Genomic DNA, 17,998 nt, shown 5'->3' on the forward strand with positions numbered 1-17,998 from the left:
AATTTTGTCAAAATATTATATCTATAGAAATTTACTCAAAAATTTATTTCTATAGAAAATTTTTTTAAAATTTTATTTCTATAGAAAATTTTGTCAAAATTTTATTTTTATAGATTTTTTTTTTCAAAATTTTATTTTTATAGAAAATTTTGTCAAAATTTCATTTGTATAGAAAATTTTGTCAAAATGGTATTTCTATAGAAAAATTTTGTTAACATTTTATTTCTATAGAACACTTTAACAAAATTTTATTTCTCTAGAAAATTTTCTCAAAATTTTATTTCAATAGAAAATTTTGTCAAAATTTTATTTCTATAGAAAATTTTGTCATATTTTTATTTTTATAAAAAAAGTTCTCAAAATTTTGTTTCTATTAAAAATTTTATTTCTATAGAATATTTTGTATAAACTTTATTTCTATAGAAAATGTTATCAAAATTTTATTTCTATAGAAAATTTTGTCAAAATTTTATTTCTATAGAAAAATTTTGTTAAAATTTTATTTCTATAGAAAATTTTCTCAAAATTTTATTTCAATAAAAAATTTTGTCAAAATTTTATTTCTATAGAAAAATTTTGTTAAAATTTTATTTCTATAGAACACTTTAACAAACTTTTATTTCTATAGAAAATGTTGTCAAAATTTTATTTCTATAGAAAATTTTTGTCAAAATTTTATTTCTTAGAAAATTGTGTCAAAATTTTATTTCCATAGAAAATTTTGTCAAAATTTGATTTCAATAGAAAATTTTATCAAAATTGTATTTATATAGACAATTTTGTGTAAATAATATATCTATAGAAAATTTCTCAAAAATTTATTTATATAGAAAATTTTCTCAAAATTTTATTTCAATAGAAAATTTTGTCAAAATTTTATTTCTATAAAAAATTTTGTCATATTTTTATTTTTTTAAAAAAAAATTCTCAGAATTTTATTTTTATAGAAAATTTTATCAAAATTTTATTTCTATAGAAAATTTTGTCAAAATTTTATTTCTATAGAAAATTTTGTCAAAATTTTATTTCTATAGAAAATTTTGTCAAAATTTTATTTCTATAGAAAATTTTGTCAACATTTTCTTTCTATAGAAAATTTTGTCAACATTTTATTTCTGTAGAACATTTTGTCAAAATTTTATTTCTATGGAAAATTTTGTCAAAATTTTATTTCTATAGAAAATTTTGTCAAAATTTTATTTCTATAGAAAATTTTGTCAAAATTTTATTTCTATAGAAAATTTTATCAAAATTTTATTTCTATAGAAAATTTTATCAAAATTTTATTTCTATAGAAAAATTTTTTAAAATTTTATTTCTGTAGAAAATTTTGTCAAAATTTTATTTCTATAGAAAATTTTATCAAAATTTTATTTCTATAGAAAATTTTGTTTAAATAATATATCTATAGAAAATTTCTCAAAAATTTATAAATTTTCTCAAAATATTATTTCAATACAAAATTTTGTAAAAATTTTATTACTATAGAAAATTTTGTCAAAATTTTATTTCTATAGAAAATTTTGTCAAAATTTTATTTCTATAGAAAATTTTATCAAAATTTTATTTCTATAGAAAATTTTATCAAAATTTTATTTCTATAGAAAATTTTGTTAACATTTTATTTCTGTAGAAAATTTTGTCAAAATTTTATTTCTATAGAAAATTTTGTCAAAATTTTATTTCTTTAATAGAGTAGTATTTGTATTATTGTTAGAAATAAGAGAATTGTTTTGAGTAGTATTTAAAATGTTGTTTTAAGTAACTGTATAAGGCCTTTGTAAGGCTTAGGTTAGGCTGCCACCTAACCTAACTTAACCTATTTCGATAGAAAATTTTGTCAAAATTTTATTTCTATAGAAAATTTTGTCAAAATTTTATTTCTATAGAAAATTTTGTCAAAATTTTATTTCTATAGAAAATTTTGTCAAAATAGTGTTAGTGATACTACCTTCCATGGGCCTAGATGTGTATGAAGTGGTATAAATGGAGGAATTTTATATAGGAAGTAAATATTTTTGTTTCATATATTTTAAAAGAAGTTGTCTATAACATGTATAAAACTTTTACTAATTAATTAATTATCATCGTATTTGGAAAACAAACAAGTAAGATTTTTTAACGTTTTGAAACCTTTTTTATTGTTTTTTAAAAAAATATATAAAAAGTACAGTAGTTGGGGCAAAGGAAACATATCAAACTAGCGATAAATAAAATTTGACAAAGAACAAAAATTATTTAATTCAATGTGAAGAAACCATATTAAAATCATATGGCTAAATTTAAGCAATTTTTTTGTGTTACTAGCAACAGGATAGGCATTTGCAAGGATAGACAGCTCAATTTTATACATTGTTAGTCTTGCTTTGGAGTAAAATAAATTGACAAAGGATCCAGAGAACTAAATATTAATACACATAAAAATAAGCTTAGAAGTCATCATATTCCATGAAGGAAAAGTTTTCCTCTTTCCTACGTTTTTCATTAACAATTAACAATCGATTACGGACTTTTTCTTTATACATAAATCTGTTTTGGACATCCTAATCGAACGTCAGTCGCTTTGGTTGTGTTTGCCATAGCTCTTTTCCTATTTTCCTGTTTTCATTTAGTACTGGATGCAACATTTGTGTGAACCAGCGTTGCCGTAACAAAATTTTATTTGGACCAACATTTCTCCAAATTCGGACCAAAATTCGCTCCAGAGGAAAATTGAAAATTTTCAATAGAAATAAAATGTTGACAAAATTTTCTATAGAAATAAAATTTTGACAAAATTTTCTATAGAAATAAAATTTTGAAAAAATTTTCTATAGAAATAAAATTTTGACAAAATTTTCTTTAGAAATAAAATTTTGAGAAAATATTCTATAGAAATAAAATTTTCAGAAATTTTTTTATAGAAACAAAATTTCGACAAAATTTTCTCTATAGGAATAAAATGTTGATAAAGTTTTCTATAGAAATAAAATTTTGATAAAATTTTCTATAGAAATAAAATTTTGATAACATTTTCTGTAAAAATAAAATTTTGACAAAAATTTTCAGAATTTTTTTTTATAGAAATAAAATTTTGATAAAATTTTCTATAGAAATAAAATTTGGACAAAATTTTCTATAGAAATAAAATTTTGACAAAATTTTCTATAGAAATAAAATTTTGACAAAATTTTCTCTATAGGAATAAAATTGTGACAAATTCTTCTATGGAAACAAAATTTTCTAGAGTAATAAAATCTTGACAAAATTTTCTATAGAAATATAATTTTTATAAAATTTTCTATAGAAACAAAATTTTGACAAAATTTTCTATAGAAATAAAATTTTGACAAAATTTTCTATAGGAATAAAATTTTCAGAATTTTTTTTATAGAAATAAAAATTTTGCAATAATTTTCTAAGAAATGAAATTTTGCAAAAATTTTCTATAGAAATAAAATTTTGACAAAATTTTCTATAGAAATAAAATTTTGACAAAATTTTTGATAGGAATAAAATTTTCAGACATTTTTTTATAGAAATAAAATTTTGATAAAATTTTCTATAGAAATAAAATTTTGATAAAATTTTCTATAGAAATAAAATTTTGATAAAATTTTCTATAGAAATAAAATTTTGACAAAATTTTCTATAGGAATAAAATTTTCAGAAATTTTTTTATAGAAACAAAAATTTTGCAAAAATTTTCTAAAGAAATAAAATTTTGCAAAAAATTTCTATAGAAATAAAATTTTGATAAAATTTTCTATAGAAATAAAATTTTGATAAAATTTTCTATAGAAATAAAATTTTGACAAAATTTTCTATAGAAATAAAATTTTGGAAAAATTTTCTATTGAAAATAAAATTTTGACAAAATTTTCTATAGCAATAAAATTTTAACTAAATTTTCTCTATAGGAATAAAATTTTGACAAATTCTTCTATGGAAACAAAATTTTGACAAAATTTTCTATAGGAATAAAATTTTGACGTAATCTTCTATAGAAATAAAATTTAGAGAAATTTTTCTATAATTTTCTTTTAGTCCCTTAGGTATGGTTATCCAGTACTAAAAGAAAACAAGCCTTAAAATGTTCTTCATATTTCCTTGCGTCACATGCTATATGTAAAAAAAATATATCTCTCTGGGACAGTAGCGAAAGAAATTAGTTAAACGGAAAGGAATTAAATCAATAAAAATATCTGGAAATAAAACATATATTGCCAAAAAATACTGATTTTTATTGTTAAGTTTTATTAATGTTTTTGTGGGTTTTTATTATTGTATTTTTTTTTTATAAAGTTTGTATTGCAAAAAAACAAGACTTCAACAAAACAATATTCGAAAAAAATAAGGACAGAAATCAAATAAATTTTAATGATAGTAATTATTGGAATGCTCTTTCAAGTCCTGACATGTCATTAACAAGGTTTTATGTTTTTGTTTTTCATTTTATTATAAGTACCCAACTAAAAATAATGATGTCGATTATTTCAAAATTTATTTCATGTTAATTTCCTTATTTTTTGTTTTGATTTATATAAAAAAGCCAATTGATATACATATTAGTGTGATAGATAGATACATAAGCATACTACATATATACACACACGTAAGCGTACATATATATAGATAACTATATGTACTTAATTTAAGTATACAGTTTTCTTATCTACGAAAAAATCATAATTTTTTTAATTTTCCTGTCAGCTTGTGATTTTTGTTTTGTTTTTTTATTTTTTGTGTAATTTTCTTGGAAATTTTTGACAAAATTATTTCGAAAATAAAAAAAATGAATTCTATGAACTTGTTCCCATTTCTTAAATACAATACATGTTATATATGTTTCTATACTTTTTTTATATATATAAGTATGTATATATCTGTTTAATGTTTTGTCGTTTCTTTTTGTTTTCTTTCTTCTTCTTCTTCTTGGTTGTTATAAAATAAATTTCTTAAGTTTAAAAAAAAAATGTGAATTGTTTATTTCTCAGTTTTATCCAAGTTGATGTCATGCTTAACCATCTCATCTTATCTGACCTCCTCGACCTCGGCCTCGCCCTCGGATGCACTGCGTATGGAGTTGTATTGAGAGTTGCGACTGCGCAGCATGCGTAGAAAACTACCAAAGGCAAATATAGTTCTTCGATGACGATGAAATATACCCTGGTAGAGGGCTTCTCGCAAAGTTTTGCGATCCTCTACATCAACGGACGAAGACAATGAGGTTTGGTGAGTTAGACGACCTGAAGAAAGAGAAGACACACAATATTATAGAAAACAAAACCCAGGCCCGATTAGTCAAAACTTATCGCAACACAACAACGAATTTAGTAGGCCGTCTGTGACCCACGATACATTGTGACTAATTGGACCTTTACCTAAGATTTGAAAAAAGTATCTCAGTATCTCTGCTCACTTATAAAACGGCCGTTTATATCTTGTGGTTTATTTTTATTTGGGAAATACTCTTAGAACTAGAGAAGCTTGTCTATGGGATTGTATAAAATGAAAGTACATACGAAAATTCTTCTTACAAATTAGAAGAATTTCCCTAGATTACTCAAAGCTGGATGTGTATTAATGTGGTATAGAGTGTTTAAATGAAAATATTTTCTACCAAAAATAATCTACCAAAATTTGGAGAAAACTCTACCAAAAAAAAAACAACCAAACAAAAAAATTTTCTATAGAAAATTTTGCCAATTTTTTTTCTTTAGAAAATTTTGCCATAATTTGATTTCTATAGAAAATTTTACCAAAATTTGATTTCAATAGAAAATTATGCCAAAATTTGATTTCTATAGAAAATTTTGCCAAAATTTGATTTCTATAGAAAATTTTGCCAAAATTTTATTTCTATAGAAAATTTTGCCAAAATTTTATTTCTATAGAAAATTTTGCCAAAATTTTATTTCTATAGAAAATTTTGCCAAAATTTGATTTCTATAGAAAATTTTGCCAAAATTTGATTTCTATAGAAAATTTTATTTCTGTAGAAAAATTTGCCAAAATTTGATTTCGATAGAAAATTTTGCCAACATTTGATTTCGATAGAAAATTTTGCCAAAATTTGATTTCTATAGAAAATTTTGCCAAAATTTTATTTCTATAGAAAATTTTGCCAAAATTTTATTTCTATAGAAAATTTTGCCAAAATTTTATTTCTATAGAAAATTTTGCCAAAATTTGATTTCTATAGAAAATTTTGCCAAAATTTGATTTCTATAGAAAATTTTGCCAAAATTTTATTTCTATAGAAAATTTTGCCAAAATTTTATTTCTATAGAAAATTTTGCCAAAATTTTATTTCGATAGAAAATTTTGCCAAAATTTTATTTCTATAGAAAATTTTGCCAAAATTTTATTTCTATAGAAAATTTTGCCAAAATTTTATTTCTATAGAAAATTTTGCCAAAATTTTATTTCTATAGAAAATTTTGCCAAAATTTTATTTCTATAGAAAATTTTGCCAAAATTTTATTTCTATAAAAAATTTTGCTAAAATTTTATTTTTATAGAAAATTTTGCGAAATTTTATTTTTATAGAAAACTTTGCCAATATTTTATTTCTATAGAAAAATTTTGTCAAAATTTTATTTCTTTTATTTCAGCTTAAAACCATACATTGACTAAACTATTTACAAGAGTAGCTTAACCAACAGAGGAAAAGAATGTTTGTCAAATTTATTTGGGCAAAGCCCTATAGACTGCAAGATGGTTGGATGGACGCACGTTTCGGAATTACCACATTCCTCATCAGCATCCTCTACTTGCAGCAAAACTATCAACCAATTATCAGAATAAATTCAGGCAGTTTATTAAACCCAACAAAACCACACTTGAACCCTCCGAAAAAAGGTTTTACATTGATAGCCGGCTTATGCCAAATAAATTCGAAACAAACATATCTCTTTTCCTATGCCACTGTCAAATTGTTGGGTTTAATAAACTGCCTGAATTTACTACTACATTTTTACAAGCAATATATTCAGTTTTGCTATATTTTTTTGATAGGAGCAAAGTGTAAATTATCGATAATAACGCCTATTGGAAATTTCTTATGGGTAGTAAGGTCTGCTAGAATTACAGATCTGATGTAGCAGGCTGCCACTGTCATCAGCTGAAAATAGTTTTGCTATTTATTTTATGATAGAAATTTAATACAGTCGATAACATCGTTCTAATACATTTTTACAAGCAATATATTCAGTTTTGCTATATGTTTTTGATAGGAGAAAGTGTAAATTAGCGATAATAACACCTCTTGGAATTTTCTTATGGGCAGTAAATTTCGCTAGAATTACAGGCCTGATGTAGCAGGCTGCCACTGACATCAGCTGAAAACAGTTTTGCTATTTATTTTATGGTAGAAATTTATTATAGGCGATAACATGGTTCTACTCCATTTTTACAAGCAATATATTCAGTTTTGCTATATTTTTTTGATAGGAGCAAAGTGTAAATTATCGATAATAACGCCTATTGGAAATTTCTTATGGGCAGTAAATTTCGCTAGAATTACAGGCCTGATGTAGCAGGCTGCCACTGCCATCAGCTGAAAACAGTTTTGCTATCTATTTTATGGTAGAAATTTCATACAGTCGATATCATCGTTATAATACATTTGTACAAACAATATATTCAGTTTTGCTATATGTTTTTGATAGGAGCAAAGTGTAAATTAGCGATAATAACACCTCTTGGAATTTTCTTATGGGCAGTAAATTTCGCTAGAATTACAGGCCTGATGTAGAAGGCTGCCACTGCTATCAGCTGAAAACAGTTTCGCTATGTATTTCTTAGGGTAAAAAATGAATACAGTCGACAATGTAATTTTACAAGCAATATTTGTATAATTATAAGCAACATGTAAATTATCGATAATAACTCCTCTTGGAATTTTCTTATGGGTAGTAAGGTTCGCTAGAATTACAGACCTGATGTAGCAGGCTGCCACTGTCATCAGCTGAAAACAGTTTTGCTATTTATTTTATGGTAGAAAATGCATACAGTCGATAACATCGGTCTAATAAATTTTTAACCCAATACTTTAAGTTTTGCTATATTTTTTTGATAGGAGCAAAATGTAAATTATCTACCGATAATAACGCCCATTAGAATTTTCTTATAGGTAGTAAACCTTTCACTAGAGTTTCAGACCTGATGTACCAGGTTGCCACTGCCATCAGTTGAAAACAGTTTCGCTATGTATTTCTTAGGCTAGAAAATGAATACAGTCGATAATGTTCTTTAAATGTATTTCACAAGCAATACGTTCATGATTATATGGGTGTTTACGGCTATTTAGCTGGAAATCATCTGGGAATACTACATATGGTATATCCCCTTAAATAAATACCAGGATAATGATAACAATACATTTAAATGTGTATATCCATGATGATAAAAGTGCTTAGCAATGTACAGTTTTATCATGTATTTCTTATGGCAGCAAAATGTAAACAATCGATAATAAGGTGCACGGAATATCTATGCATTTCTTATGGGTTTTCGGAAATTAAGCTAGAGTTCCATACAGGGCTTTATGGGGGAAACCAATCAAATAATCGATAATAACGTCCCACATAATGTTCTTATCGATATCGCAATTTTTGCAAATTGTTACTGTTTTAAAACCACCTGAACCATACATATAGTGAGACCAGTATTAAACTCTAGAGGAAATTACTTTAGCGTGCCAATAACACAGTTTTACAATGTAACAAAGCCTTACGGAATTCATTTCTTATGGGTGGCCGAAATTTCCTTAGTAGTATATACCGGTCTTTAAGCTCTTCTGATATAGAAGAAATAGACGAAAGTATTTTTTTTATAAACTGTTCTCTAATATATCAAAATTATTAATTTTCACTTCCAAAAAACTCCATAAAATGGATGTTATTAGTGTTGCCAATCACATAAGAAAATGTTTACTTGTCATACAACAACTCCAATCGATGTTATCATTTCATATAGTAGACCTAAATAATCACGTGCTGCTGATCCAAAAGAAAATCGTCCGCGCCTATATTGTGGTAGCTCTATTGTAGAAGTAACAAGTAAGTTTTTTTCACGGGGTTCCCATAAAGGGTTGTGTTCTTCATGAACACTCATCTAGGCAATCAATTAACAAAAAGAAAATTGTAAATCTTTTCTATACACAACAAAAAAAAATCTAAGACAATCACGAAATTAATTGATCCAATTAAATTTTTAATTGAAATGTTTTCAATCACAGAAATGAAAAAAATTAATTGAAAGTCAATTAAAAAAATAACTAAATCTATTAATTCTTTTGATTGAATTTTGTTTCAATTAAAAAAATTGTTGGATCAATTAAATTTTCAATTGAATATTTTTTAAAACTCAATTAAGACTTTAATTGAAACAATTTTCATGAAAATTTTTTCTGTGTAAGGATAACTTTAGCTGAAAAAATATTCTGCAGTTAAGTTATTAATTGACATAACAGACATATCGGTAATACGGTTTAAAAATTCGTTAATTCTTGTGCTCGCTGCACATTTTTTCTTTGCAGTTTACTACACAGAAATTTCACGAATTTTTTTCCAATTAAAGTCTTAATTGAGTTTTTAAAAATATTCAATTAAAAAACTTAATTGACTTAACAAAATTTTTAATCGAAACAAAAATTAATAGTATCTATTAACCCTCTAATGCCCCAATTTTTTTGCCAGCTGATTAAAATTTCAATGTTAACGATACAAAAGCGAGAAAACTAAATAAGAACAAGTATGTACGGCCGTAAGTTCGGCCAGGCCGAATCTTATGTACCCTCCACCATGGATTGCGTAGGAACTTCTACTAAAGGCTGTCATCCACAATCGAATTACTTGGGTTGCGATAACACTTTCCGATGGCAAGGTATCGTAAAACTTTTTGACACTGTCTTCTAAATTGTAAGTTAGTCCATAAGGGGTATATATTAAACAAAAAAAAAAAGGCCGATTAAATACGTATATAATTCAGTTTGACAAAATTTTCTATAGAAATAAAATTTTGACAAAATTTTCTATAGAAATAAAAACTTGACAAAATTTTCTATAGAAATAAAATGTTGACAAAATTTTCTATGGAAGTAAAATGTTGACAAAATTTTCTATAGCAATAAAATTTCGACAAAATTTTCTATAGAAATAAAATGTTGACAAAATTTTCTATAGAAATAAAATGTTGACAAAATGTTCTATAGAAATAAAATGTTGACAAAATTGTCTATAGAAATAAAATGTTGACAAAATTTTCTACAGAAATAAATTTTTTACAAAATTTTCTATAGAAATAAAATTTTGACAAAATTTTCTATGGAAATAAAATGTTGACAAACATTGCTATAGAAATAAACTTTTTACAAAACTTTCTATGGAAATGAAATTTTGACAAAACTTTCTATAGTAATGAAATTTGCAATTTTTACATGGCTGTTAGAGGCCATATACTAACGAAATGTACCAAATTTCAACCGCATCGGATGACTTTTGCTCCTCCAAGAGGCTCCGGAGGTCTAATCTGGGGATCGGTTTATATGGGAGCTATATATAATTATGGACCGATATGGACCAATTTTTGCATGGTTGTTAGAGACCATATACTAACACCACGTACTAAATTTCAATTGGATCGGATGAATTTTGCTCATCCAAGAGGCTCCAGAGTTCAAATCTGGGGATCGGTTTATATGGGAGCTATATATAATTATGGACCGATATGGACCAATTTTTGCATGCTTGTTAGAGACCGTATACTAACATCAGGTACCCAATTTCAAACGGATCGGATGAATTTTGCCCCTCCAAGAGGCTCCGGAGGTCAAATCTGGGGATCGGTTTATATGGGAGCTATATATAATTATGGACCGATATGGACCACTTTTTGCATGGTTGTTAGAGGCCATATACTAACACCACGTACCAAATTTCAATCGGGTAGGATGAAGTTTGCTCCTCCAAGAGGCTCCGGAGGTCAAATCTGGGGATCGGTTTATATGGGAGCTATATATATTTATGGACCGATATGGACCAATTTTTGCATGGTTGTTAGAGACCGTATACTAACATCAGGTACCAAATTTCAACCGGATCGGATGAATTTTGCCCCTCCAAGAGGATACGGAGGTCAAATCTGGGGATCGGTTTATATGGGGGCTATATATAATTATGGACCGATATGGACCAATTTTTGCATGGTTGTGAGAGACCGTATACTTAGACCACGTACCAAATTTCAACCGGATCGGATGAATTTTGCTGCTCCGGAAGGCTCCGCAAGCCAAATTTGGGGATCGGTTTATATGGGGGCTATACGTAAACGTGGGCCGATATGACATTTTCATTACCATCCGACCTACATCAATAACAACTACTTGTGCAAAGTTTCAAGTCGATAGCTAGTTTCGTTCGGAAGTTAGCGTGATTTCCACAGACGGACGGACAGCCGGACAGACGGACGGACGGACGGACATGCTTAGATCGACTCAGAATTTCACCACGACCCAGAATATATATACTTTATGGGGTCTTAGAGCAATATTTCGATGTGTTACAAACGGAATGACAAAGTTAATATACCCCCATCCTATGGTGGAGGGTATAAAAATTTATACGGTAAAATTCAGTATATGCAGCAAAGCCTCTTGAACAGTTTGAACTAAGTTTTCGTTTTATCTTACCCATTTTTGTTGTCTTAAAGTGCGTTTTACTAAAAGCTTCCTTATAAAATGAAGCCCGCCTAAAGGCGGGATTGGGCATTAGAGGGTTAATTTTTTAATTGACTTTCACTTAATTTTTTATTTGATACTATCATTTCTGTGATTGAAGACATTTCAATTAAAAAATTAATTGGATCAATTAATTTCGTGATTGAATCAGAAAAAAGAAAACTTATGTGATTTTTGTAGAATGTAGAATATCCAAATTAGTTGCCTATATCGGGCATTAAATTGGTAATTTTGCATTGAAAATACAAAAACCGGGTTTCGATTTTTGAGGTCTTGAAATTTTCGATTCTACCAAGTCTCTTGGAGACCTCCCCCTTTGAAGAATATTCCCATTGTAATGTGAATGGATTGGAATGGCTAACCCCTCTTGTGTGGGAGGGGGTTTTTTGTTTACGAATTATCTAAAGTACTTTCATCTTTAACGAATCACCACAAAAACAGTTCCTCTTATCTAAGTTCTGAGATCTCTTTCCATTGTCCCCTATATATAGTATAGTCTGGCCCAACAAATGGCTGAGATTCTTACCTCCAATTGGGGATTTTGGCGACTTTAAGGACTCCAAATCTGTTTCTTTACCCTTCAAATCCAATTTCAAAGATTTCTTGGTGGCCTCCTGATTATTGGCGGCGGTGGCGGCGGCGGCGGCCCCATCTTTTTCCTTGTGAGATTTTTTGGCTACTTTAGCATCAACTTGACGTTGGCTAACAGCACTTTTGGATGATGACGATGTTTCCGGTTCTGTGGACATTTTCTTGTTGACCGTTAAGGTGGTTGTGGACTTGGTCGATAACGATGTTGTTGAAGTCACTGATGTTGTGGCCGAGTTGACGGATGAATTTGAAGTTGGCGATAATATGGATGTTGAGGTGGTAGTATTCGAAGATTTCGAACGATGTTCAATAGCCACCATGGTTTAGTAGGGCCAATATCTTCTGTTTAATTAGGCTGGCTTAAATAAATACACGCTTAGCGTTTTTCTCGCTGTGATGATCGGGAGGGGAGCGCAAGGGATTTTAATTCGGCGGAATTTTATTTACGGTGGTCTAGCTTCACTTTGATATTCTGTTATCTCAATGGGTATATCCAATGTTGGAGGCGTTAAATCAATGCTCTCCTGGCGTTGCAATACAATGTTATTTGAATTTCTTCTATCACTTAAATGTGATGACTTGCCTGTGATATTTTCACTTTCTGTGGGTAGCCTATGGGTATAATCACTCAAGATGATACGGGGTAAATTAGCTGAATGTTCTTCAATTTCTAATTCTTGTAAATTATCGATTATAGCATCGATTAAAAGCTCCTGGGTGGGTAGATTATGATGATGATGATGATGATGACGATTATTGACGTCTCCTATTAGCTGAGGCTGATTGTAATTTGTGTTTAATCCTTGATGTTGTAATTGTTGTAAATGCAAATTCATGCTATTCCAACAATCAATTTTCGCTGACTTATCTGTGGTATCCTTCTTCGAAGATTTCGGTATAGAAGAATTACTTGGAGATTGGTAATTTCCTTTGTCGTTTCCAGTTCCGTTCGTTACCGCTAAAGCTGTAACACTGTCTGATGATGATGGTTTGATTTGAATACGTATGGGCCAATTGCCAATACCATTGACTCCCGGATGGTCTTCACCTTCTTCTTCTTGCCTTTCGTTGAAACGGTAAATGCGAAAAGAGCGTCTCTTTGCTATTATTTTCAAAATTGGATTACAATTGCCACGGCTAGTGTTGCAATCGTCGTCTATGTCGTTGTTCTTGTCTGTTGTTGTTGTTGTCCGTTGTGACCACAAGGATGGTGATGCATTCGCTTGGCGGTTTCCCGAGATACTGTGGCACACCGTTGAATATTTATTTTGTTGCTGTAATCGCTTACGTCGCAATTGATTGCGTTCTCCCACGTTTTCCAAATATTTGAGGTTATTGAGAAAACCTTGTTCGTAGTAATCCGTTGCCAATTGCAAATAATATGACAAAGTATTGGCTTTGCCAGTGGCGACAACCCTTGTATTATGATTTGTCCAATCACAAATCAAATTCTTTTCCCTGTGATTGGCTTTGTTTTTTATTGTATATAACTGAGTATTGTCCACGTGTTGAACACTGCTTGATGATTCTAGTTTTCCCAAAGTCCTACGTCTATGTTGAATTCGATTTGAGTTTAAGTGTAATTCTTCTGTTGGCGCTTTCTTCAAGCCTTTCTCAATTTTCGGCACAAATCTCTGAAAACGTTCCAAATGGCGATTGGCTAAATTTTTTAACGTTTCACTATCGTCGTCTACTCTGGCCTTACGTATGCGTTTGAGAATATCGTTGCAAACTAAATCCTGAGATAGCTCATCACACAATCTCCTACGTACACGTGGCGTATATTCCTTTTGAAATCTGTAAAATAAAAGAAGAATAAAAATTGTCATTAAAATCAATTTTGTCTATGGCTGTCAACAACAACATCTCCCTCACTATTATCTCGTTCGTACGAGAGCATTTCTCTAATGTCCATCAATAACGGAACATTTAAATGATTTCAAATGACAAATGCACGATGATGAGTGATGAACATAGTATTTATGAGTAATGGCAAATCAATTGATGTCAAGGATATTCTAAGAAATGATGTACATATGCAAGTCCATACCTTCTTTGTTATCCCATGCATGCCAATGTATATGGTGCTGTTATTGTATTTGAAAAAAAATGTGGGCGTGCACAGAGTAGCCACAACGAATATTTATTTTGGACCAACATTTATCCCACATTTAATAGTTAAAATTTTCAAAATTTTATTTCTATAGAAAATTTTGTCAAAATTTTATTTCTATTGAAAATTTTGTCAAAATTTTATTTCTATTGAAAATTTTGTCAAAATTTTATTTCTATAGAAAATTTTGTCACAATTTTATTTTTATAGAAAATTTTGTCAAAATTTAAATTCTATAGAAAATTTTGTGAAATTTTATTTCGATAGAAATTTTTGTCAAAATTTTGTTTCTATATAAAAATTTTTACAAAATTTTATTTCTATAGAAAATTTTGTAAAAATTTTATTTCATTAGAAAATTTTGTGAAAATTTTATTTCTATCGAAAATGTCGTCCAAAATTGTATTTCTATAGAAAATTTTGTAAAAATTTTATTTCATTAGAAAATTTTGTGAAAATTTTATTTCTATCGAAAATGTCGTCCAAAATTTTTTTTCTATAGAAAATTTTGTAAAAATTTTATTTCATTAGAAAATTTTGTGAAAATTTTATTTCTATAGAAAATTTTGTGAAAATTTTATTTCTATCGAAAATGTCGTCCAAAATTGTATTTCTATAGAAAATTTTGTAAAAATTGTATTTCTATAGAAAATTTTGTAAAAATTTTATTTCATTAGAAAATTTTGTGAAAATTTTATTTCTATAAAAAATTTTGTCAAAATTTTATTTCTATAGAAAGTTATCGCAAAATTTTATTTCTTTAGAAAATTTTGTCCAACTTTTATTTCTATAGAAAATTTTGTCAAAATTTTATTTCTATAGAAATTTTTGTCCAACATTTATCTCTATAGAAAATTTTGTCAAAATTTTACTTCTATAGAAAATTTTGTCCAACTTTTATTTCTATAGAAAATTTTGTCCAACTTTTATTTCTATAGAAAATTTTGTCAAAATTTTATTTCTATAGAAAATTTTGTCAAAATTTTATTTCTATAGAAAATGTCGTCCACAATTTTACTTCTATAGAAAATGTCGTCCAAAATTTTATTTTTATAGAAAATTTTGTCAAAATTTTATTTCTATAGAAAATTTTGTCAAAATTTTATTTCTATAGAAAATTTTGTCAAAATTTTATTTCTTTAGAAATTTTTGTCAAAATTTAATTTCTATAGAAAATTTTGTCAAAATTTAATTTCTATAGAAAATTTTGTGAAATCTTATTTTGATAGAAAATTTTGTGAAAATTTTATTTCTATCGAAAAAATGTCGTCCAAAATTTTATTTCTATAGAAAATTTTGTAAAAATTTTATTTCATTAGAAAATTTTGTGAAAATTTTATTTCTATCGAAAATGTCGTCCAAAATTTTATTTCTATAGAAAATTTTGTGACAACAATTTTATTTCTATAGAAAATTTTGTCAAAATTTTATTTCTATAAAAAATTTTGTCAAAATTTTATTTCTATAGAAAGTTATCGCAAAATTTTATTTCTTTAGAAAATTTTGTCCAACTTTTATTTCTATAGAAAATTTTGTCAAAATTTTATTTCTATAGAAATTTTTGTCCAACATTTATCTCTAAAGAAAATTTTGTCAAAATTTTACTTCTATAGAAAATTTTGTCCAACTTTTATTTCTATAGAAAATTTTGTCAAAATTTTATTTCTATAGAAAATTTTGTCCAATTTTTATCTCTATAGAAAATTTTGTCAAAATTTTATTTCTACAGAAATTTTTGTAAAAATTTTATTTCTTTAGAAAAATTTGTCACAATTTTATTTCTATAGAAAATGTCGTCCAAAATTTTATTTCTATAGAAAATTTTGTGACAACAATTTTATTTCTATAGAAAATTTTGTTAAAATTTTATTTCTATAGAAAATTTTGTCAAAATTTTATTTCTATAGAAAATGTTGTCCAACTTTTATTTCTATAGAAAATTTTGTCAAAGTTTTATTTCTATAGAAAATTTTGTCCAACTTTTATCTCTATAGAAAATTTTGTCAAAATTTTATTTCTATAGAACATTTTGTAAAAATTTTAGTTCTTTAGAAAATTTTGTAAAAATTTTATTTCTTTAGAAAAATTGGTCACAATTTTACTTCTATAGAAAATTTTGTCAAAATTTTATTTCTATAGAAAATTTTGTCCAACTTTTATTTCTATAGAAAATTTTGTCAAAATTTTATTTCTATAGAAAATTTTGTCAAAATTTAATTTCTATAGAAAATTTTGTTAAAATTTAATTTCTATAGAAAATGTCGTCCAATATTTTATTTCAATAGAAAATTTTTTCAAAATTTTATTTCTATAGAAAATGTGGTCCAACTTTTATTTCTATAGAAAATGTTGTCAAAATTTTATTTCTATAGAAAATTTTGTCCAACTTTTATTTCTATAGAAAATTTTGTGAAAATTTTATTTTTATAGAAAATATTGTCAAAATTTTAGTTTTTAGAAAGTTATCACAAACTTTGTTAAAATTTTAGTTCATTACAAAATGTTGTTCAAAACATCTTCTCCACATGTAAGAGAGATTATCTACAAATTGAGTCGTCATTCTGAAATTTCCTCTCCGGATATTGTTTAATATCCAAACCTTTCTCCATGCAAAAGCCCCTTCACTATAACACTGACTCACGGTAGAAAAAAATAATAAATTTGCAATCCCCTTAAAAACTTAAGAGCCAACATTTACTTTATGGTATACATACTGGGTTTAAATTTTATATTATAATCCATGTTATGGTAAATATTGCATCACATCAATGTTGGCAAATTATTTTTTTAATAATCATTTTGTTATCCTAATCTTTCACTACGTTGCACGCTTGGGAAAAATAAAAGTCGCAAAAACGTTTGTTATGTATACTCGCGCGCACACACATGTATGTGTGTGTGTGCATTACATATACGAGTAGATATGGATATTTGTAATGCAACATGTGTCAAGAAGAGATAGTAAGTCCAAGCCAGTCCATTAGCCAGAGGTGCGCTTTTGATGGCTGTGAGTTGTGTGTTCTCCATATAATTAAAGACCTATCGAAATAAATTAAAAGGCACTTTTCGTCTGGTTGTCCTCTACAAGCATTTTGTAGTTGCATTGTTGTTGTTGTTGTTGAATGACGGGTTGGATTATATTCTCATCTCTCTCTCTCTCTATCTGTCGTGGATTTAGCTTTGTCTTCTTATTTTCAACCATTTTTTTTGCACGTAATTTAAAAATTTTGTTTGTTTTAATCCCTCGAGTATGAAATTTAATTTTTAACACATACAGACATATAGACTACCTCCAAAGCATTGTAAGCTAAACAAAAAAAAAAAAAAAAACAGCGAACCCATCAGGAAAGAAAATTTTAATTAGTTTTGGAAAATTTTAACTAAACTTTATTAGAAAAGCAGATGTCATGCAGATTTCACAAAAATAAGTAAATAGTTTTCGAAAAATTCAAGAAAATGTATTAGACAAAAGTTATTATTTTTCACTTATAAAAAAAATTTCGTAGTTTGAAGGAAAAAAATTGGAGTTCAAAATTGCAAAAAATGTCTTTAGTACTATACGAAGTTCATGA

The 17,998-nt window shown here is 26.9% G+C and overlaps 1 protein-coding gene across 2 annotated transcripts; it reads right to left on the minus strand.

Moving 5' to 3' along the window:
• Window positions 1–4,412: 4,412 nt before the first annotated feature.
• Window positions 4,413–12,633, minus strand: LOC142231851 (uncharacterized). 2 transcript variants are annotated; one of them, XM_075302513.1, is made up of 2 exons: window positions 12,249–12,633; window positions 4,413–5,183 (listed from the first exon to the last, which is right to left on the minus strand). In XM_075302513.1, the coding sequence occupies exons 1-2, from the start codon at window positions 12,631–12,633 to the stop codon at window positions 5,014–5,016; spliced, it is 555 nt and encodes a 184-aa protein (XP_075158628.1). In that variant the 3' UTR covers window positions 4,413–5,013. The 2 variants fall into 2 exon arrangements, with proteins under 2 accessions (XP_075158628.1, XP_075158627.1); XM_075302512.1 differs by having other exon boundaries at window positions 4,413–5,228.
• Between the last annotated feature and the right edge of the window lie 5,365 nt (window positions 12,634–17,998).

Source organism: Haematobia irritans, chromosome 3, assembly GCF_050003625.1.
Source record: "Haematobia irritans isolate KBUSLIRL chromosome 3, ASM5000362v1, whole genome shotgun sequence".
In the NCBI taxonomy this organism is placed as follows: Eukaryota; Metazoa; Arthropoda; class Insecta; order Diptera; family Muscidae; genus Haematobia; species Haematobia irritans.

Excerpts from the sequence above, each read along its gene's own strand:
- LOC142231851 (XM_075302512.1), bottom strand. The coding sequence starts at position 12,633 with ATGGTGGCTATTGAACATCGTTCGAAATCTTCGAATACTACCACCTCA. Across the intron at positions 5,229-12,248 it reads GCCAAAATCCCCAATTGGAG|GTCGTCTAACTCACCAAACC; the intron begins GTAAGAATCTCA and ends CTCTTTCTTCAG.